Here is a 21,948-nt window from a genome sequence, read left to right as displayed (position 1 = left end):
TGGGTGACAGAACGAGACTCCATCTCAAACAAACAAACAAAAAACTGTGTGTCACTTTTTAAAACTACTGATGAAATCAGGTTTCTAATATCACTAAGAGTTAAATCTCTAATCCCTGCAGGAAAAATTATCACAAATTATAAATCATAGAGAACATAATTATAACAATTATAATAATCATAAAGATCATAAAGAACATAAAGAACTATTACAGGCCGGGCGCGGTGGCTCAAGCCTGTAATCCCAGCACTTTGGGAGGCCGAGACGGGCGGATCACGAGGTCAGGAGATCGAGACCATCCTGACTAACACGGTGAAACCCCATCTCTACTAAAAAATACAAAAAACTAGCCGGGCGTGGTGGCGGGCGCCTGTAGTCCTAGCTACTCGGGAGGCTGAGGCAGGAGAATGGCGTCAACCCGGGAGGCGGAGCTTGCAGTGAGCTGAATTCCGGCCACTGCACTCCAGCCTGAACGGCAGAGCGAGACTCCATCTCAAAAAAAAAAAAAAAAAAAAAAGAACTATTACATACCTGTGGGCAAATAAAGCCTGCCCCCTACATAATGCTCCTTATGGAAGAAGATAGTACATCTCTGAGAATGAGAATATCTGCAAAGATCATCATGAAGTTGCTGAAGAAGGTTAAAGACTCGAAAGAAATTCATGATCAGAAAAAGGTAAAAGTATTTCTGGGATAAGATCTGTCTCACGGATAAAATGATAGGAGTCCAGGTGAGATCCTGTTCAGATTCCAAGAGGAGGTTCTCTTTGGGGTTTCTTTTAGGTTCAAAACACCTCACATGATACATCCCAGCGTAAAGGCTGGCAGTAGCAAGGAAAGCAATGACAATGGCAACAGCCTGGAAATGGGGCAAAATTTCCATGTTATTAGAGATCGGGCGACAGAAGAGGATACCGGTAGAGCCTAGAAGTGATGCCACTTGGTTAATTTTAATAAGCTGAAGCCAACTTTCATGTCTAGTGAAAATCTCTGCAAACAGTTTACACTGGGCTTGTTGGACACAGGTGAGCGTGCTATCAAAAGCACCTAACGATACCACCAGGTGAAGTCCACTAAGCCAGTCACCTTCTTAATAGTATTTCCAAGGAAACCACAGGAGCAGGAAGGCTACTGCATAGAAAGGGACACAGTACAAGACAGAAATATGACAACTTGAACAGCATTCGGCCTTAGAGTTGTTGGGAAAATATCCAGTCAGGTCATTAAGAACATTCCATATCATTAAAATTATCTAGGAAGAAAACAAACACACAGGATTATTTCAGTGTAGTAGAATAAACTACTGCACTCAGTATAGGACAAAAATGACCCCTGATTTTTTTTTTTTTTTTACTTATGTGAAATAACCAAAGGTGATCAGTAGAAAAGCTAATTGTTTTCAGAACCAGCTAAAAAATTTAATAACAGCAAATACTACTCAAAAGCCAATGTGCATTCACTTTGGTTTTTTTTTGGTTTTGTTTTTGTTTTTTTTAGACAGTCTCGTTCTGTCGCCAAACTGGAGTGCAGCGGCACAATCTTGGCCAACTGCAACCTCTGCCTCCCAGGTCCAAGTGATTTTCCTGCCTCAGCCTCCCAAGTAGCCGGGATTACAGGCATGCACCACCATGCCCAGATAATTTTTGTATTTTTAGTAGAGATGAGGTCTCACCATGTTGGCCAGGATGATCTCGATCTCTTGGCCTCGTGATCTGCCCACTTCAGCCTCCCAAAGTGCTGGGATTACAGGCGTGAGCCACTGCGCCCAGCTTGCATTCACTTTGTATTCAGGCATTGTATAAGTGTTTACATTCATTATTTTATCAAATCCTTAAAAACCCTAGCCAAGCACAGTGGCTTATGTCTGTAATCCCAGCACTTTGGGAGGCCAAGCCAGGAGAATTGCTTGAGCCCAGGGATTCAAGACCAGGCTGGGCAACATTGCGAGACCCTATCTCCACAAAAAAAAAAAAGAAGAAAGAAAAAAATTCTCTTTTTTTGAGACAGAGTCTTGCTCTGTTGCCCAGGCTGGAGTGCAGTGGTGCAATCTCGGCTCACTGTAGCCTCTGCCTCCCAGGTTCCATTATTCTCCTGCCTCAGCCTAGTGGGTAGCTGGGATTACAAGCACATGCCACCACGCCTGGCTAATTTTCGTATTTTTAGTAGAGATGGGGTTTCGCCATGTTGGCCAGGCTGGTCTCGAACTCCTGACCTCAGGTGATCCATCCACTTCAGCCTCCCAAAGTGCTGGGATTATAGGCATGAGTCACCATGCCCGGCCAAAAAATTATTTTTTATTTAATTAGCCTGGCATGGTGGCATGCACCTGTAGTCCCAGTTACTTGGAGACTGAGGTAAGAGGACTGCTTGAGCCTAGAAGGTCAAGGTGCAGTGAACCGTGATCATACCACTGCACTGCAGTCTGGGTGACAGAGAAAGACTCCCATTACAAACAAACACACAAACAAAAAACAATCCTTTGAGGCAAGTACTATTATTACTCTGACTTTACAAATGAGAAAACTGAGAGCCAGAGAAGTTAAGCAACTTGCCTAGCTAATAAACAACAGAGCCAGGGTCTAACCCAAGGTAGATGACCCCACAGCATGTGCTTTCAATCTTGTGCTAGACTGCCTTCCAACAACAGCACACAGGGCCATGCCTCTGCAAAGATTGATGGCCTGTTTACACCAAGGCATAGTTTTACATAATTTCATTAGGAAAGGTTAAAATATCAATGTTTGGCATTTCGAATTAAATCTAATTAGTATGTTATTACTGGTAATAAATGAGTAACATTACAAAATATAAGGGTTTTAAAACCATGAACTCTTCCAGCCTGACCACCTAATTGGTAATGACTTACAATACAATTTGTGAATACTGCGGGCCTTTTCAAAACAGAATATTTTAGGACTGGGCATGGTGGCTCATGCTTGTAATCCCAACACTTTGGGAGGCTGAGGCAGGAGGATTGCTTGAGCCCAGGAGTTCGAGACCAACCTGGACAACATAGTGAGACCCCTATTTCTACAAAAAAAAAAAAAAAAGCCAGGTGTGGTGGCTCACACCTGTCATCCTACTCAGGAAGCTGAGCCAGGAGGATTGCTTGATCCTAGGGAGGTCAAAGCTGCAGTGAGCTATGATTGCATCACTGCATACCAGCCTGGGCAACAGAGCAGTCTCAGGAAAAAAAAAAAAGAGAGGGACGGAGACTGGATATCTTAGTAATAATACCGATTTTTCCACATAAATTAATTTTCCAGACAACCTAAGCTTACTCTTTAAATTCTAATACCTTTACATTTTAAATAACAATCTTTTAAAAATCTCTCTTTCCAGCTGGGCGAGGTGGCTCACACCTGTAATTCCAGCACTTTGGGAGGCCGAAGTGGGTAGATCACCTGAAGTCAGGGGTTTGAGACCAGCCTGGCCAACATGGCAAAACTCTGTCTCTACTGAAAATACAACAATTCACCGGGAGTGGTGGTGTGGGCCTGTAATCCCAGCTATTCAGGAGGCCGAGGCAGGAGAATCACTCGAACTGGGGAGGTGGAGGTTGCGGTGAGCCGAGATCGTGCACTGCACTCCAGCCTGGGTGACAGAGCAAAACTCTGTCTCAAAAACTAAAATAAAAAATAAAAATCTCTCTTTCCCTCAAAGGAAGGAGATCTGTCCTATGTGAAAGGACAGTAAAGATTCCATCTCACCTGGGTTTGAGAAAAGGCCACTTCTGAAATCGTGTACAGATGTAGAAAAAGTTTCACATGGTAGAAATCAAAGACAGAATTCAGCATTTCAGTCCCTAATGTCATCATAGAGTATGCCCAAGCAATGGGTTTGATATTTAAAAGTGCCATTTTCCATGCAGAGGAACTCTTCTTCCCTTTGTTAAAAAAAAAAAAAAAAAAAAAAAAAAGGTTAAAATTCACTGTTTGCACACAGTAGTGGATGGGGGCCAAAACATTGCTGGCCAGTACTTAATTTTAGTTAAATAAGAGTCCAAACCTATGAGCTGTATGTCCCCAGATTTAACACCTGACTTCCTTATCTATTCACTCAATATTTTTTGAGATGCTCGCCAGGAAACCTAGTTTGCATAGAGTGTGACTCCACTTATATTTTTATCTATCTCTTCAAACTTATAAAGTGGGATTTCAGCCTGGCCAACAGGGCAAAACCTCATCTCCACAAAAATACACCAAGTAGCTGGGCATGGTGGCACACACCTGTAGTCCCAGCTACTCAGGAGGCTGAGGCAGGAGAATTGCTTGAACGCCGGAAGCAGAGGTTGCAGTGAACTGAGATGGCACCACTATAATCCAGCCTGGGCGACAGAGCAAGACTTCACCTCAAAAAAATATATAAAATAAAGTGGGATTCATCCAAGAGCTTGGACATGATTAACTAGTGTCAAGGAGATATGTTTATGCCATTATTATCCTCCCTACTTGGTAGGGTGCAACAGAAACAGAACAACAAGGTGACAGCCTTTTGCTCAAGTCAAAAAGAAAGTAAGCCCCTCATCTTAGTATAAAGTTGTTCATTCAGTAGTACAGACTTGCATTTGAAGACTTATTCTTGATATTCTGTAGCTTTGACCACAAGGACGTAACTACAATGGATATAGAAATAACACATTCTGATCCTTGATGAGATCCTTGTACGGGCCTCTCTTAAATCTAGCCTATCGTCTTACCCTTTGATTTTTATAAGTGGAAAACAGGAAAAGGCTAACCCAGCAAGAGAAAGGCATAGATTCATCTTCCTTTCAATCTTGACTATAGTTTAAAGAGAATACCATGATCTTTCTGTTCTATTCCTGGCTTACTTGAATATTTGGCCAGGTCTCTGCATCTTACTGAGTCAGAAAACAGAAACAAATTCTGATAAGTCAAAGGATGTTACTTGCTTGAGTAATCCTTGGGCCTCTGTTTTAACTTTGTAGATCCAGGAACAGAATTAAGCAGGCAGTTCGGTCTACATTGCCAAATTTCTTAGGGAAAAAGAGGGCAAGTCAGAAGGAAGAAGTGGGCATTTGGCTCAAATGACCAAATTATTTACGGTCTCTACACTTCACTTTGCACCAAGTAGACTCAAGAATGATTATAACTCCGCTGGGTGTGGTGGTGTAGACCTGTAGTCCTAGCTATTCAGGAGGCTGAGGTGGGTGGATTGGTTGAGCCTAGGAGTTTGAGGCTGCAATGAGCTATGATCTTGCCACTGCACTTTAGCCTGGGCAACAGAACAATACCCTGTCTCAAATTAAAAAAAAAAAAAAAAAAAAAAGACTAATTCTATGAGTGGCAGGGTCCTAGAATTATCAAAAATGGGTTATCAAACCCATATGCATACCAAGCATTGTCTACAGAATAAAGAATGTTTTGTCCACATGTGTACTTGTATTCTTAAAATGTTTGTAGCTTCTGCTGTAATGATTAAAAGTACAAATCTGATTGTTTTCATCATGATGCAGTTCCCAAACACTTCAAAACTACTATTGTGTGGAGACCAGCCAACATTTTTGACTTTAAAAGTAATTCTCAGATTTCAAAATGCTGGGAACTACCAGTGAAAACTTCACTTTAAGTTCATCCCTGAGAATGAAGACTGAGGCTAGAGGTTGCTTGGTTACTAAAAGAGTCAAAAATAAGGGAGACAGTAGAACCAAAAGCCAAGACACAAATTTAGCCTACCAAAACCTAGGGACTCTTGTTTTTCTTAGTTTTATTTCAGGTATGCTAAAACAAGAAGCATGCTGCACCTTTCTAATCTGATCTATCATTATGTCGCATGGCAGGTATTTGTAAACTTACAATTCTGCAAAAGGCCATAAGCTTTCTGAGAGTTGAATTCAATTTATTTTTCAAAGATTTAAGTTAAGTACCCAGCCTGTCTGAAACATAAGAATATAAGGTTTTAATCGCACTGTGAAAAACTCTACAGTCTGAACTTCTTGGCCAGGCACGGTGGCTCATGCTTGTAATCCCAGCACTTTGGGAGGCCGAGGTGGGCAGATCACTTGAGGTCAAGAGTTTGAGACCAGCCTGGCCAACACAGTGGAATCCCGTCTCTACTAAAAATACAAAAATTAGCCAGGTGTGGTGGCAGGTGCCTGTAATCCCAGCTACGTGGGAGGCTGAGGCAGGAGAATGTTTGAACCTGAGAGGTGGAGGTTGCAATGAGCCAAGATCGTGCCACTGCACTCTAGCCTGGGCAACAGAGAAACTGTTTCAAAAACAAAACAAAAACAACAAAACAACAAAACAAACAAAAAAGTCTACAGTCTGAACTTTTCTTTGTTTTTACACATTGTGTGAAGTAAAAATCTTTCTTATTTCCTTCTGCAAAAGGAGCCATTAATATTTTGCTTTAGATTACTGTCATCATAGTAAATGCTTATTTCTGTAAGTATCAAACTGAAAATCACCACTTACAATTTTTTTAAAGCCCCCATTGCTACCTAAAAACTCTTCTTACATGACTTTACTATAGTAATAAAACACAAGAAAAGAGCATTTTATCTTTACAACCAAAGACAAAGGATTTCTGAATCTGATCTTATTTATCACAAAATATTTCATATAGAAAACTTAAAAAGATGGCCAGGCATGGTGACTCAGGCCTGTAATCCCAGCATTTTGGGAGGCTGAGACAGGCAGATTGTTTGAGCCCAGGAGTTCAAGACCAACCTGGGCAACATGGCGAAAACCTGTCTCAACAGAGAATACAAAAATTAGCCAGGTGTGGTAGCACATGCCTGTAGTCCCAGCTACTAGGGAGGCTGAGGTAGGAGGATCACCTGAGCCCTGGAAGGTTGAAGCTTCAGTGAGCTGTGATAGCGCCACTGTACTCCAGTCTGGGTGACAGAGTGAGATCTTGTCTCAAAAACAAACAAACAAACAAACAAACAAAAAGACTTAAATAGTAGCAAAATGGTGCAATGGTTAGTTAGGCTGGGCAAGTTCATTAAATAACGGTGAATTATTATGAACACCATAAATTCTTCTTTTGGAATCAACTTGGGTAGTTATTTACTAACCTATCAAACCAAATAATATTAATGTTGCTGAAGAGGTTACTTATGATTGCTTCTAAACTATGACTAAGGAGACTCTAAAAGAACAATGGAAACTCCTCCAAATTTAGCACTGAAAATTGACACCAGTTTTTCAATGCAATTTTCGTTCAAGATTTTCCAGGGGAAAAGAAGTTTTCTTAAATAGTGTCCTTAAAAAGAACCCAATAACATACCAAAAGACATAAAGTTTGTGGGGTTTTTTGCTTTTTTAAACTATCGATAACTTTATTTATTTACTTATTTATTTTTTTCGAGAGGAAGTCTCACTCTGTTGCCCAGGCTGCAGTGTAGTGGCATGATATCAGCTCACTGCAACCTCTGCCTCCCAGGTTCAAGTGATACTCCTGCCTCGGCCTCCCGAGTAGCTGGGATTCCAGACGTGTGCCACCACGTCCAGCTAATTTTTGTATTTTTACTAGAGATGGGGTTTCATCATGTTGGCCAGGCTGGTCTCGAACTCCTGACCTCGTGATCTGCCCACCTAGGCCTCTCAAAGTGCTGAGATGACAGGTGTGAGCCACCTCGCCTGGCCCTCAATAACTTTAATTCTCCGTATCTTTCTTTTCTTTTCATTTTTAAAGGAGAATTGTTCACTGGGCGCAGTGACTCACGCCTGTAATCCCAGCACTTTGGAAGGCTGAGGCAGGCGGATCACTTGAGGCCAGGAATTTCAGACCAGCCTGGCCAACATGGCTAAACCCTGACTCTACTAAAAACACAAAAATTAGCTGAATGTGGTGGCACATGCCTGTAATTCCAGCTACTCAGGAGGCTGAGGCACGAGAATCACTTGAACCCAGGAGGTGGAGGTGACAGTGAGCAGAGATGGTGCCACTGCACTCCAGCCTGGGCCACATGGTGAGACTCTGAAAAAGAAAAAAAATGGAGAATTGTTAAAGAACATTTCAATATGCATTTGAAGTTAAAATGAGCTTGTTTTCCATGGAGTAAACAGCCAGAACTTTCAACCTTGCAGCTGAGTGATAAGAATCAAGCAGGGGGCCGGGACACGGTGGCTCACGCCTGTAATCCCAGCACTTTGGGAGGCCAAGGTAGGTGGATCGCCTGAGGTCAGGGGTTCAAATCCAGCCTGGCCAACGTGGTAAAACCCTGTCTCTACTAAAAATACAAAAATCAGCCGGGTGTGGTGGTGGGCGCCTGTAATCCCAGCTACTTGGGAGGCTGAGGCAGGAGAACTGCTTGAATCCGGGAGGCAGAGGTTGCAGCGAGCCAAGATCACGCGATTGCACTCCAGCCTGGGAGACAAGCGTGAGACTTTAAAATAATAATAATGATAATAATAATCATGCAGGGGCATGATTCTAGCCCTAGCCCCGTTAGCTTCCACAAATCACATTGGCAATTCCTAAACCCAACTTGCTCTCTTTCCAAAGGACTCTATCTGTAGTGATTAAGTTAGTTTAAGTGATCTTATTTGAACTCTGAATATCTCGATCTGAATATGGACAACTAGGGCAGTAGAAGAGGCTTTACAGGGGACCTCACTTTCTTTTTTCTTTTTCTTTCTTTTCTTTTTTTTTTTTTTTTTTTTGTTTGAGACAGAGTCTCACTCTATTGCCCAGGCTGGAGTATAGTGTCACGGGCTCTGATCACTGCAACCTCTGCCTCTGAGGTTCCAGGGATTCTTGTGCCTTGGCCTCCCTTGTAGCTGGGATTACAGGCTTGCACCACCACTCCTGGCTAATTTTTGTATTTTTAGTAGAGACTGGCCACCTTATTGGCCAGGCTAGTCTTAAACTCCCAACCTCAGGTGATTCGCCCGCCTTGGCTTCCCAAAGAGCTGGGATTACAGGCAGGAGCCACTGCACCCAACCTTTTTTTTTTTTTTTTTTTTTTTTGAGACAGGGTCTTGCTCTGCTGTCACCTATCATAGCTCATCATAACTTCGAACTCCTGGGCGCAAGCAATTCTCCCACCTTAGCCTCCCAAGTAGCTGGGACTACAGGTGCGCCAGTAACATTTTGCCTTTTTGAAGAAAGGGATTTGTGAGTTTACCATTCCTCTTTTATTATTATTATTACTCCGTAACAGTGTTATTCCTTCTACATTTTTTGCTTGGCATCCTACTGTAAGAAAGAGCTTTCTTTTCTCTCCCATTTATTTAAATCAGTATGGACTCACGGATTCTTTCTTCTTTTATTCAATGGGTTATAATCCATTCCTATGATTATTTATTGTGGTGCTCATAATTGGTCCTCAAGGGTACTTGCACTTTTACAGTATAGGTCACAAGCACACAGTCTTACATTTAAAATGAGCACAAAATACTTGCTTTCGGGGTCTCTCTTTGATTCAGATAGCTCTGTGAGCAAGGCAAACAATCATCTTTCCTGTAAACTCTTTGCCAAAAGGCTTCTCTGCTGGTACTGAGTATGGCGAGAACTCTAGGTTTTCTCACTCTAGGTCCCTTGTGCTTTCCACTCTATTCAGCAGTCTCCTTTAAGGACTGAAGGGTAAAACTTCAGGCAACAACTCCACAGTGGGAGGTCTCGTCCTTGGCAAGATTTCTCCAGAGTAGCCTACAGCCTATGCTATAAGGTAACCCTGGAGTCAACTGCTGTTTGATACAGCATCAGCATGAGGTTAGGGTACGCTGATTTGAGCAAAGATGGGAGGTAGAGAGACACCCTGAATTTTATTACCCACAACAATTATTTAGGATGAGTTTTTCCCCTCTTCAAATTACCCAAGTCCTTTTTGTTTTATACAGAAAGACAAAAGTAGCTTGAGTCTATAATTCCTTCCCTACAATTTCCCTTATTTTTAACGTGCAAGTGCTTAAAAAGCAAGATCACAGAAGGGTTTATAACAAAAAGCCAAAGTCCCCAGCCTCAACTCACACCTCCTCTTAGGAAAACTTTTTTTTTTTTTTTTTTTTTTTTCAGACGGAGTTTCTCTCCTTTTGCCCAGGCTGGAGTGCAACGGTGCGATCTTGGCTCACTGCAACCTCCGCCTCCCGGGTTTCAAGCAATTCTCCTGCCTCAGCCTTCCAAGTAGTTGGGATTACAGGCATGGGCCACCATGCCTGGCTAATTTTGTATTTTTAGTAGAGATGGGGGTTTCTCCAAGTTGGTCAGGCTGGTCTCGAACTCCCGACCTCAGGTGATCCGCCCGCCTCGGTCTTCCAAAATGCTAAATTACAGGCGTGAGCCACCGCGTCCGGCCTCGGAAAACTCTTAACTGCTTCCCATTTTTAGTTCTGGCAGCTCTCTCCATATTTGTGGAAACGATTTATTGGATTATCAATGTAAGGTATTATCTGTCGACTCACTGCTAAAATAGATCAGGATTTAACTAACACTCCTCTCCACCTCTTCCCTCTTTCCGAATTTCTAACAGTTTATTACCTTATGTTCTAGAGATAATCTTTCAATTATATACTTAAACCTCGATTTTTTTGTTTCGTTGCTCAAAGTTAGCTAGATATTGGCCCTGCTGTCTTCCATCAGCTGCAATTTTACCTTTACGTCAAGGTTGAGAACATTGACCTTCAGGTCTGTCATCCTGCTTAAGAGTTTCCGTGCTTTGTCTGTAAGATGGTGCTAAAAGCTTTACTCATGAGCAGTATTTGCTGGGTTATGTCGGTGGAGGTCAGCGTGCTCTGCCTTGCTGGCTACTAAGTGCTGGGGCTGCAGCCTGACCCCTTCAGGTGCAATGCCACGTCCCCAGATGCTTAACTTGTGGTCTAGAGGTACCTTTTAAAAATCGTTGCAACCCTGCTTACAATTTTCCCCCTCCAAGTGGACAGCTTCGGGCATCCCTCACTGCCCCAGATTCTCAACGGGGTCTGGCGCCCACCGTTTTAGGGAGCGTAATTCCCAGAGCTCAGATGTCAACGAGACAAGAGCTACCGCTCAGTGGGCGTTTTCTCAGCCCTAAACTCCCGATCCACTCCGAGTCTCCTTGCCGGACCCGGAGCAAATCTCAGAGTCAACATGCGAGAAGCGGCAGCCGGGCGGCGGACCTCCGGCTTCCGGCACCCTCGCGCTTCCCGCCGGCACGAAGGACGCCTCTCGACAACCGCCCGCCTCTCAGAGGCCGAAGTCCTAGGCCCTCCGGCCTGCGCTGCCTGTCCACGGACGCGCTGGCCTCGGGACACAAACCAAAGCGGCAGGACTCGCCTCCGCCAGCTCCACAGCCCGGAACCTAGTACGCGATCCTAGGAGCCGCACAGCGCAGATCAGGGGGCGGGCTTTCGGCCGCACCCCTTCACTGTTTCCCCGCCTTCTTTGTTTATTCGGGGCCCGTCATTGGCTGCTTGGCCTCGAAACCGGGCGAGCCGCGGGTCTTTGGAGAGACGCGATTGGACGAAGTCCCTGTCGCTCGGCCAGCGGCCCGCTCGCGATTGGTTGAGAAGCCGCCGGGGGTTTGAATCGCATCCCCGGCCGGGGAGGGTTCTGCCAAAGTGCCACGTTGGGCCCGGCGGCGGCGTGAAGACCGGCGGCAGCGTGAGAACCTGGCTCCCTACGTTCGCGCCGTAACGCCCGGCCGTTGGGGCCGTTGGGAGGCGCTAGGCGAGTCGAAGCAGCCGGCCGGTCGGCGGCGGGAACGGGGCTGAGGCGGCGCGGCGGAGCCTGGGTGGCGGCGCGTCCCGCCCGAGGGCGGCTCTGGCTGAGGGCGGAGGGGCCGGGGAAGAGCCCGGGGCAGCGGCTGAGGCGGGACGGCGGCGGCGGGGACCGTTGCCCCTAGAGGACCCAGCCGAGATGCTGGCGGAAAACCTGGTGGAGGAGTTTGAAATGAAGGAGGACGAGCCGTGGTACGACCACCAGGACCTCCAGCAAGGTGAGGGCGGGGGCGCCCCGCGGGCGGGCGGGCGGGCGGCGGCGGCGGCGGCCTGGCCCGGGAGGCCCCCGCTGCGAAACTGTTAAAAAGTTGCTTTTTCTGGCGGCTGAGGATGCAGGTGCCGGGAAGGGCTCGGGCTCACCTGGCGGCGGGGCCGGCCGTGCCCGTGGATCCCGCCCGCAGGAAGCCTCGGCGCGGGGCCCACGGCCCTGCTAATGCGCAGTTGAATATCAGCCCCGAGGCGCATGGGGGCCAGGGACGCGCCAGGCACCGTTTTAAGCGCTTTCCGTGGATTAGCTAGTTTAATCCTCACTGCATTCCTCCGAGGCAGACCGGGTGAGCCAGTGTGTCCCGCAGTAAGTGGCAGAGCCCGAGAAGCCGCCCCCTCGCAGGCTGTGTAGCCCAGCGCCTTTCTTGGCCAGCACGGAGGCCGGCTGCTGCAGGTGGTAGTGGTTTTGCGATGTAGCGGGAGCTGTGCGCTCTGCGCCGTAACTCTAGGAGACAGTAACTTTTAAAAAATTTATTAATTTTGAGGGTACCTAGTAGGTGTATCTATTTATGGGGTACGTGAGATGTTTGGATACAGGCACGCAGTGTGAAATAAGCACGTGATGGAGAACGGGGCGTCCATCCCTTCCAGCATTTATCCATTGAGGTACAAACAATCCAATTACACTGAGAGTAACTTTTGTTATCCCATTTTCCAGATGAGGAAAGCGGAGGTTGAAACGGTTGAGTGGCTTGCCTAAAGCTAAGTGGGGGAGGGAGTGTTTTTTGAACCCACACACTCAAAAGGAGGAGTTGTAGTCACTCCTCAAACCCCCATCCCTTCCTTACCATCCTAGTTAACAGTTTTTTTTCAGTTGGGAATTAAGCTGTTACGCATAGTTCACCAGATGCCAGTTGAAATGACAGAAGAGCGCTTCTACCTCTGCCACTTTTCTTCAGTTTGCATGCCAGCTTTCACTTAGAAATAGGCCTGCCGATGGTGTCTCCAGAGAACAATCATAGAGCAGCCAACACTTTGGGGCCAGTGGGGCCCCACTTTTTTTTATACTAATAGCAGGAGCTAGCAATTGGGGAACACTTTTGATGTGCCTAACACTGATAGGCCCATAACAGAGTTGCTCATTTATCTCCCAGTAACACAATAGAGGTGATAATGTTGGGGAGTGCTAGGGTTCCCCTTAAGACTCGAGAGCAAACATTCTTAACCGCTATACTGAACACTGTGAATAATCCTCAGGAATTTTTCCTGGCATCTTTGGTTTCTGCAATTCTATGTAAATGTTTTCAGCTCTAATCTTGCAGTGAAAATTAACATCTCATTTAGTTAAATATTAAATGATGATGATGCTTGTTCATGCTAACCACTGAACATGGCAGAAGGAAACAGTGTAGACTTGAATAACTCAGAAAAGGAAAATAAAATGAGCACCTCTTTTGGAGGAAGATAATTTCTTAAAGTAACATGCAATCACTTTAACCAAAGTAATTCACCTTTATTACGCTTATAGAGTCCAAGCTGCTTAGTGGTTGCAGTGCAGTGTTTGGTGGCATCATCTTTATGTCCAAAGGACAAATTTCTCATACATTTTAACAAACCTGTTTTCAGATTTCCCCATAGGGATTGATGGCCTAGTTTGATAGTTTCTCCAGGATTTGTGAGGCAACCACTGTGCCATTGCAGTATTTCCCTATAATTTAATTTGTATCATCACAACTAAATATTTTTCTTTCCTGTATTTAAGAAGCATAGGCCGGGTGCGGTGGCTCACGCCTGTAATCCCAACACTTTGGGAGGCCGCGGCGGGTGGATCACAAGATCAGGAGTTTGAGCCCAGCCTGACCAACAAGGTGAAACCCCGTCTCTACTAAAAATACAAAAATTAGCCAGGCGTGCCTATAATTAGCATGTGCCTGTAATCCCAGCTACTCAGGAGACTGAGGCAGGAGAATTGCTTGAATATAGAAGGCGGAGGTTGCAGTGAGCCAAGATGGCGCCGCGGCACTCCAGCCTGGGCGACACGAGACTCTGTCTTAAAAAAAAAAAAAAATTTAAGAAGCTTAAATCCTTAAGGGTATAGAGGGGGCAGGTTCTTTTTTCTGGTATTTCCAGCATCTAGCATAATACTTGGCACATACTGGAAGCTCGATTTTAGTATTTGTTGAACTGCACTGAAGCACTAGCACAGAAGTGTTTTCATGGCTCTCTTCCATCAGGTGCCTTAGTCCACGCTGCATTCTCCCACTGTTGGAGGTTGTTTGGAACCACCAGCTGTAACACTTCAGTCTATCAAGCAGCAAGTGCAGCGTGTCAGGGTTACACGTGGAATTCTCTTTAACCTCTGATCAAAATAAAGTCATCAACTCTTCAAGTTTAACGTTAAAAACACAGGTCTGGCCAGGCGCGGTGGCTCACACCTGTAATCCCAGCACTTTGGGAGGCCGAGGCAGGTGGATCACGAGGTCAGGAGAACGAGACCATCCTGGCTAACACGGTGAAACCCTGTCTCTACTAAAAATACAAAAAATAAAAAATTAGCCGGGCATGGTGGTGGGCGCCTGTAGTCCCAGCTACTTGGGAGGCTAAGGCAGGAGAATGGCGTGAACCCGGGAGGTGGAGCTTGCAGTAAGCCGAGATCGCACCACTGCACTCCAGGCTCGGTGACAGCGAGACTCCGTCTCAAAAAAAAAAAAAAAAAAAAATTTTAAAAAACCACACAGGTCTGGGCTGGGTGCAGTGGCTCATGCCTGTAATCCCAGCACTTTGGGAGGCCGAGGCGGGCATATCACCTGAGGCCAGGAGTTCGAGACCAGTCTGGCCAACATGATGAAACTCCATCTCTACTAAAAATACAAAATTAGCTGGGCGTGGTGGCAGCCCCCTGTAATCCTAGCTACTCGGGAGGCTGAGGCAGGAGAATTGCTTGAAACTGGGAGGCGGAGTTGCAGTGAGCTGAGATCATGCCATTGCACTCCAGCCTGGATGGTAAGAACGAAACTCTGTCTAAAAACACACACATACACACACACAGAGGTCTGAACCTCTTTACTGCCAGTTGCATTTCTGTGTTTTCCAAAGGGCTGCTACCTTATCACAGTGGACTTTGACATACCCCTCTATGTCATAACCAACTATATAGAGTATGAATAGAAGATGTGAAATTCCAACAATTATAACTTGTGAATATGGCCTGTCAAAGAATAAAGGCTACAGTGTGAATAAAAGGGTATTCTTTCCCCAGTTTTGCTAAATTATATGTTAACTCCTAAACTTTTAACAGATTTTAAAACTTGTTCATTTCTCAAAAATGTATTATCTGCTCTTTGCCAGGTATTCGCCTAGGCACTGGGGCCACAGCGCCTCCCCACATGTTTGGATAGGCAGGATTCTTACTCCCATAGAGTGAATGTTCCAGGAATCTGTTCACTAGAGAAGCCTGGAGGTGCTGCCTCATGAGATGTGCCCACTACAGCGCCTCGTACGTTGTAGGCCCTCAGTAGACCCTTGCTGCTGAATTAAGTTTGGGAGCAGGTCTGTCCTGTTAAACAGATTATTCAGCAGGTCTAGTGGGATTTTATGTGCAGGCATCTGTCCATTTTTTAACATCCTCATTATTACTGAGTGAGGCTTATTTGGAGAGAACTGCTGAAATTTTTTTTTTTTTTTGAGGTGGAGTCTCGCTCTGTCCCCAGGCTGGAGTGCAGTGGCACACTCTCGACTCACTGCAGTCTCCGCCTCCCAGGTTCAAGCCATTCTCCTGCCTTAGCCTCCCAAGTAGCTGGGATTACCGGCACGCGCCACCACACCCATTTAATTTGTGTATTTTTAGTAGAGATGGGGTTTCACCATGTTGGCCAGGATGGTCTCGATCTCCTGACCTTGTGATCTACCCGCCTCAGCCTCCCAAAGTGCTGAGATTACAGGCGTGAACCACCGCACCTGGCCGGAAAACAACTTTTAATGATCCTGTTCTCAAACTCTTACAACTACAAAATGTTTTCCTTTAGTAGTAGAAGCCATGAGCTAAATAGATTGAATCTTTGTATCAAAGTTTCCTAGGGTATCCTTTTTTAAATTGAAATTGCTGGAAAATTCTAACCTCAGTAAACTCTGGTCTGCTATTCATACCTTGTTAGAAACATGTAAAGCTTTTTTGTGTAGACAGGAGGAGAAAACCCTTTGCTGTTATGAAACACTTTGATGAAGAGACTGTCTTTTGTCAGAGGGCTGAGTTGGCTCAATAGGAATACTGACAATAATCTCTGTGGGTAAGATATTTTCTGGGACAGCAGGAGCCTTCAGTTTAGGTAATGATGGTGCTTGCTTTGAAACATGCCCCTGAGAACAAGGTGGAAGGACTTCAGAGACTGGATTTTCTTTTAAACCAGCTGCTATTGTCATTTGGTGAGCTGTGCAAACTTAGAATAAGGATTCAGGTTTCTGTTATGTGGATCAGTAAATGAACTCTTAGTTTAAAGGAATCCTAAAATTTCAGGATGAGTACAGCCTCCTTGTGTACAACTATTTTGCTGAATCACTCTTTGGAGGGTTATTAAAACTGACACCATTTTTCTTGATATTTATATTCAGGTTTTCTGCTTTCCCAATTATAGTAACGTTGGCAACAGGAGTTAAACAGAAGCATCACTAAATGACGCATTTGACTTTGTAATAGGAAAAACTTTCAGCCTTAATATTAGTGAATTACTCCTACAGACTACCAGCCAACATTGGAATATGTTGTTGTTGTTGTTGTTTTTTTAAATAAACTAAAGTAAAATGGGAAAAATATCACGTTGGGTTTTAAAGTTTTCAAAATTCTGGAAGAAAGGTTCTTTAAAAAAATTACTTTGCTGCCAGTACTAATTTTTTGCCTAAAGTATAGAGCTGAGTATCTGTTTAAAGCTAACAGTTTACACCATTAAAAATATATTATTACCTGCAAAGACTCATTAGTGAAAGAATATTCAACATATGAAGGTACTGATATGTTGCAATTCTCAAGCCTGCAATAAATCTATGTTTTTAGTAGTTGCCTAAGCCAGGCCAGTTCAATAGGACTTAGAAAAGACCCTCTTAATGAAAATTCTTTTTGTAATCCTGTAGAGATGAACAGGTGTACAAAGCTTCGAAACTATATTATTTCCTTTTCTTTTGTGCCTTAATTAAAACTGTAAGGGACATTCAATATTCTATTCCCTCCACTAATTATTTAGAAAACCTTAGGCTTACTGCCAGCTTTTGGCTTCTTTCGGCTATGGAAGCCAGCTGCTACTCAACAGGAAATGAACTTTTTTTAAAGACAAAAAAAGTCCGGTGTCTTTAAGCTAACAGATGAAGTAATATCCTATTATACAGTGTGACTTCACAGGAGCTTTCTTGTAGTTGAGACTTGTTAAAATTCTGTCCTTAACAGCCTATGAAATATTTAGGAGATTGAGACTTCAGGTTTCTGAGCCAGTTTGGTGCTTTGTTTTACTGGAAATAAGAATTGAGATAAGGACAAGCCTCAAATTCTTTTTTGTTTGCTATCTACTAAAGAGTGCTGTCCTTGGCATCTCTTTCTGCAGGAGCAGGGAAGAGGTTCCTGGCTGCTCTTAAGTAGCACAGGTAGTTCCATAATTGAATGAAAGTGGTTGGTGATAGTCTCAAGTCAGTCTTGATTCTTGGAGAGGTTTTGGCCCAGTTGGGTTTTTTTGTTTTTTTTTTTCCTGCTAAGAGAGGAGGGCCTGCTATGTTGCCCATGCTGGTCTCGAACTCTTGGGCTCAAACAGTCCTTCCGCCTCGGCATCCCAAAATGCTGAGATTGTGTCTGGAATTGGATTCTTGGTCTCACTGACTTCAAGAATGAAGCCACAGACCCTCACGGTGAGTGTTATACAGTTATTAAGATGGTGTGTCCAGAGTTTTTTCCTTCAGACGTTCAGATGTGTCTGGAGCTTCTTCCTTCTGGTGGATTCGTGGTCTCGCCGTCAGGAGTGAAGCTGCAGACCTTCATGGTGAGTGTTACAGCTCACAAAGGCAGCTTAGACCCAAAGAGTGAGCAGCAGCAAGATTTATTGCAAAGAGCGAAAGAACAAAGCTTCCACAGTATGGAAGGTGACCCAAGCGGGTTGCCACTGGGGCCTCCGGCAGCCTGCTTTTATTCCCTTATCTGGCCCCACCCACAATCTGCTGATTGGTCCGTTTTGACAGTGCTGATTGGTGCGTTTATAATCCTTGAGCTAGACAGAGTCACAGAGTGCTAGTTAGCTAGATAAAGAGTTAGGTAGATACAGAGTACCAATTGGTGTATTTACAAACCCTGAGCTAGGCATAGAGTGCTGATTGGTGCATTTACAATCCTTGAGCTAGATGGGGTCACAGAGTGCTAGTCCTCCAAGTCTCCACTAGGTTAGCTAGATAGAGAGTACCAATTGGTGTATTCACAAACCCTGACCTAGACACAGTGCTGATTGGTGTATTCACAAATCCTGAGCTAGACACAGAGTGCTGATTGGTGCACATACAATCCTCCCCGGATATATAAAAGTTCTCCAAGTCTCCAGCGGGTTGAGGAGCCCAGCTGGCTTCACCCAGTGGATCCTGCACCTGGGCTGGAAGCAGAGCTGCCCGCCAGTCCTGAGCCGGGCCTGCACTCCTCAGCCTTTGGACTGTCGATGGGACCAGGTGCCACGGAGCAGGGGGCGGCGCCCGTAGGGGAGGCTCAGGCCGCGCAGGAGCCCACCGCCTGGGGAGGAGCTCAGACATGGCTGGCTGCAGGTCCCGGGCCCTGCTGGGCGGGGAAGCAGCTAAGGCCCAGCGAGAATTTGAGCGCCGGGCCTGCGGGCCGGCACTGCTGGGGGACCCTGCGCAACCCCCGCAGCTGCTCTCCTGGGTGCTAAACCCCTCACTGCCCTGGGCCGGCCGCTCAGTGTGCGGGGCCAGCGGGTCCCGCCGGAACTCACACGGCCCGTGAGCACAGCCCCGGTTCCCTTCCGCGCCTCTCCCTCCACACTTCCCGGCAAGCAGAGGGAGGAGGCTCCGGCCTCAGCCCAGAGAGGGGCTCCCACGGTGCCGTGGCGGGCTGAAGGGCTCTTCAAGCACCGCCGGAATGGAAGCGGAGGCCGAGGGGGCGCTGAGAGTGAGGGCTGCTAGCGCATTGTCACCTCTCAAGATTACAGGTATGAGCCACCACACCCAGCCCTTGGCTCAGGCTTTGATTGCTAGTTAAGAGCATCTTTGGTGAATCTGATCCTTCCCAGTGAGGAGTTACTCACCACTTTACACATTTAAGAAGGAAAGACTTAAGTAATACCTAGGTAATGTTTTTATACTTTGTCTTTAATAGAGTGTGGTAGCTTCCATGTGGTCCTATGTATACACATTACATACTCTGTGAGTACAAAATCATTTTTTCTGGAACATGTTCAACCATAGTTCCTTTTTCGTTTGATGAAAACAAGGTATTAACCTGCCTGGGGTTGTATGTGCTTTCACTAGCAGAGCAGGCAACAAAAACCCAAATAGTTGAACTCTTAATTTCTCATTGCAATCTGTGAAAACAAGAAGAAATTAAGTACCTCAACACGGGGGAAATTTGTATTCTCTACCTTAAAGAAGCCTGTGGACTTCTCTTTCAATTGCCTTAAAACTCTGCAGATGAAGATAACAAAGAATCATGATGAGAGTGAGAGTGAAAACCTGTTGGCCTAAGAGTTTCTGTCTGATCTGTGACTCACCTTGGAGCTTGATTAGGTCAGTTAACAGCTTTGTGCTTCAGGCTGTCTCAGCTGAGAAACTGGGCTAAATACCTTTAAAGATAATAAAGACTAATGTCTCTGGAAAACAAAAAGTAGGCTGGGCGCAGTGGCTTATGCCTGTAATCCCCAGCACTTGGGGAGGCCACAGTGGGCGTATCACTTGAGGTCAGGGTTTCAAGACCAGCCTGGCCAACATGGTGAAACCCCATCTCTACTAAAAATACAAAAATTAGCCGGGCATGGTGGTGGGCGTCTGTAATCCCAGCTACTCAGGAGGCTGAGGCAGGAGAATCGCTTGACTCCAGGAGGCAGAGGTTGCAGTGAGCTGCGATTGCACCACTGCACTCCAGCCTGGGTGACAAGAGTGAGACTCCATCTCAAATAATGACAAGAAAAAGACTAATGTCTCTTAAATGCTTTGAGCTATTTATAAAAGTTCTGTGTTTTGTAAATACAAGTTATTTCATAGACCTATTAATGGAAGTCTTTTTGTTTGTTTGTTTGTTTGTTTGAGACAGGGCCTCACTGTATTTTTGGTAGAGATGACATTTCACCATGTTGCCCTGACTGGTCTCGAACTTCTGAGCTCAAGCAGTCCACCTGGCTCACCCTCCCAAAGTGCTGGGATTATAGGCATGACCCACTGCACCTGGTTTCTAGTCTTAATGTAATGACTGTAATAGACATCGTTAGTTTTGAAATCACAAGATAATGTATTTTAGCACCTATCTACAAACAGTATACTGTTTTATTTTAAATGGGTGTAAAATATTTTTAAATGATCTGGATTTGGGTGTGGTGGGTTTTGCTTTTTCTAGAGTGAAAACTAACCAAGTAGAATACTAATTATGCACTTGAGTAGACATTAAAACAACTAATGCTGTTGTTACCGTTTACTCAAGGCTAAGTTTTACTATCAGTGGTGGATAGCCAGTAAGCATTATTTGTCAGCCTCTAAAAATTAAGTTTAAAAATAATTATGTAGTGAGTTTCCTTGTTTTTATGATAAATATTTTTTTTCATAATACTTTTATGACATTAACTGAGGCTGCTTTCCATCATACCTAGAATAAAACTTAAACTTTACCTACCATGGGCTGTAAAATCCTATATGATCTGCTCTCTCATGCCTCTATCATACTGGCTGCTTGTCAGGTTGTAGAATATGCCAAATTCATGGCAAGTTCTTCATCCTTCAAGCTTCAGCTAAAAGGTCTTCTCAGACCTTCCTTATGACCTCTCTTTCTAAATTGGTCCCTAGGCTGGGCACTGTGGCTCATGCCTGTAATCCCAACATTTTGGGAGGCTGAGGTGGGAGGATGTATTGAGGCCAGAAGTTTGAGATCATCCTGGGCAGCATTGTAAGACCCTGTCTCTACAATAAATCAGTAAGTAAGTAAGCTGGGTTTGGTAGTGCATGCCTATATTCCCAGCTACTTGGCGGGCTGAGGCAGGAAGATCACTTGAGCCCAGGAATCCAAGGCTAAAGTGAGCCATGAGTGCACCACTGCACTCCAGCATGACAACAGAGCGAGACTGTGCCTAATAAAGAGAAAAAGAAAGCCCTTTGTTCATTGTCACCAAATCCAGGTTCCCCCTCTACCCCCTTTATCTTTTAGACTTTATATTGGTCAACAAATCCTTTAGCTTTACTTTCAAAACATGTCAGAATTCTGCCTCTTCTCTCCATCTTCATCTCTGCCACCCTGGTCCAAGCCACCATCATCTCTCACCCAGATGATTGCAGTATCTTTCTGTCACTCTGCTCCCACTTTTGTCCCATTCACTCTGTATAATAGCAGCCAGGGTGATCCTGTCAAGCCTCCATTGGAGTCCTTTTCATTTGGGGTAAAAGCCAAACTCTTGACCTCTTTAGTTAGGCCCTCCCCATACTGGCCATCTTGGAGCCCCTCTGATTTGACACCCCGCCCAATACATTCTGCTCCACTCTCCTCAGCCTCCTTAATGGCTCAGTCATGCTTCCTCCCAGGGGCTTTGCACTTGCCTTGCCTCTGCCTGGAGTGCTGTTTCCCTACACGGATCTACATGGGTCACTTATTCCGTTCCTTCATATATCAATTCTAATGTGGCCCTAGTCACATGCTCTTAAATTTCAGCCTCCCACATCCACACTCCTCCTGTACTTCTTTCTTGCTTTATTTTTTCTCTTTAGCATTTATCACTGTCATGTTTTATTCTGCTGTTTCTCCCAGTAGAATATAAGCTCCATGAGGGCAGGGATTTTTTTTTTAATGTGAGTTCCTTATGGCTCCTGGGCAGTATCCCAGTGCCTAGAATAGTGTCTAATATTATTG

At 45.0% G+C, this 21,948-nt stretch overlaps 1 protein-coding gene and 1 long non-coding RNA gene across 5 annotated transcripts in view; one reads left to right on the top strand and one right to left on the bottom strand.

Annotated features, from left to right (window-relative positions):
• Positions 1 to 11,466, bottom strand: part of LOC139359845 (uncharacterized) — a 79,274-nt gene extending 67,808 nt beyond the window's left edge. For 3 of the 4 annotated variants that reach the window (XR_011616344.1, XR_011616346.1, XR_011616345.1), the window contains exons 1-2: positions 10,564 to 11,466; positions 3,711 to 3,886 (exon numbers count right to left, since the gene is read on the bottom strand). This is a non-coding gene — a long non-coding RNA (uncharacterized lncRNA). Of the gene's footprint in view, positions 1 to 937; positions 1,253 to 3,710; positions 3,887 to 10,563 lie in introns of those variants that run through there. The other variant, XR_011616347.1, reaches the window with a different exon arrangement.
• A 32-nt stretch (positions 11,467 to 11,498) lies between these two features.
• Positions 11,499 to 21,948, top strand: part of LOC105485004 (cerebellar degeneration related protein 2) — a 31,456-nt gene continuing 21,006 nt past the window's right edge. Inside the window, exon 1 of the mRNA XM_011747152.3 lies at positions 11,499 to 11,884. Coding sequence (XP_011745454.2) covers positions 11,806 to 11,884 — 79 coding nt within the window. The 5' untranslated portion in view covers positions 11,499 to 11,805. The remainder of the gene's footprint in view (positions 11,885 to 21,948) is intronic.

This window comes from Macaca nemestrina, chromosome 18, assembly GCF_043159975.1.
Source record: "Macaca nemestrina isolate mMacNem1 chromosome 18, mMacNem.hap1, whole genome shotgun sequence".
NCBI lineage: Eukaryota > Metazoa > Chordata > Mammalia > Primates > Cercopithecidae > Macaca > Macaca nemestrina.
The sequence above is the reverse complement of the archived record's forward strand: the minus strand, read 5'-3'. Positions and strand labels throughout refer to the sequence as shown.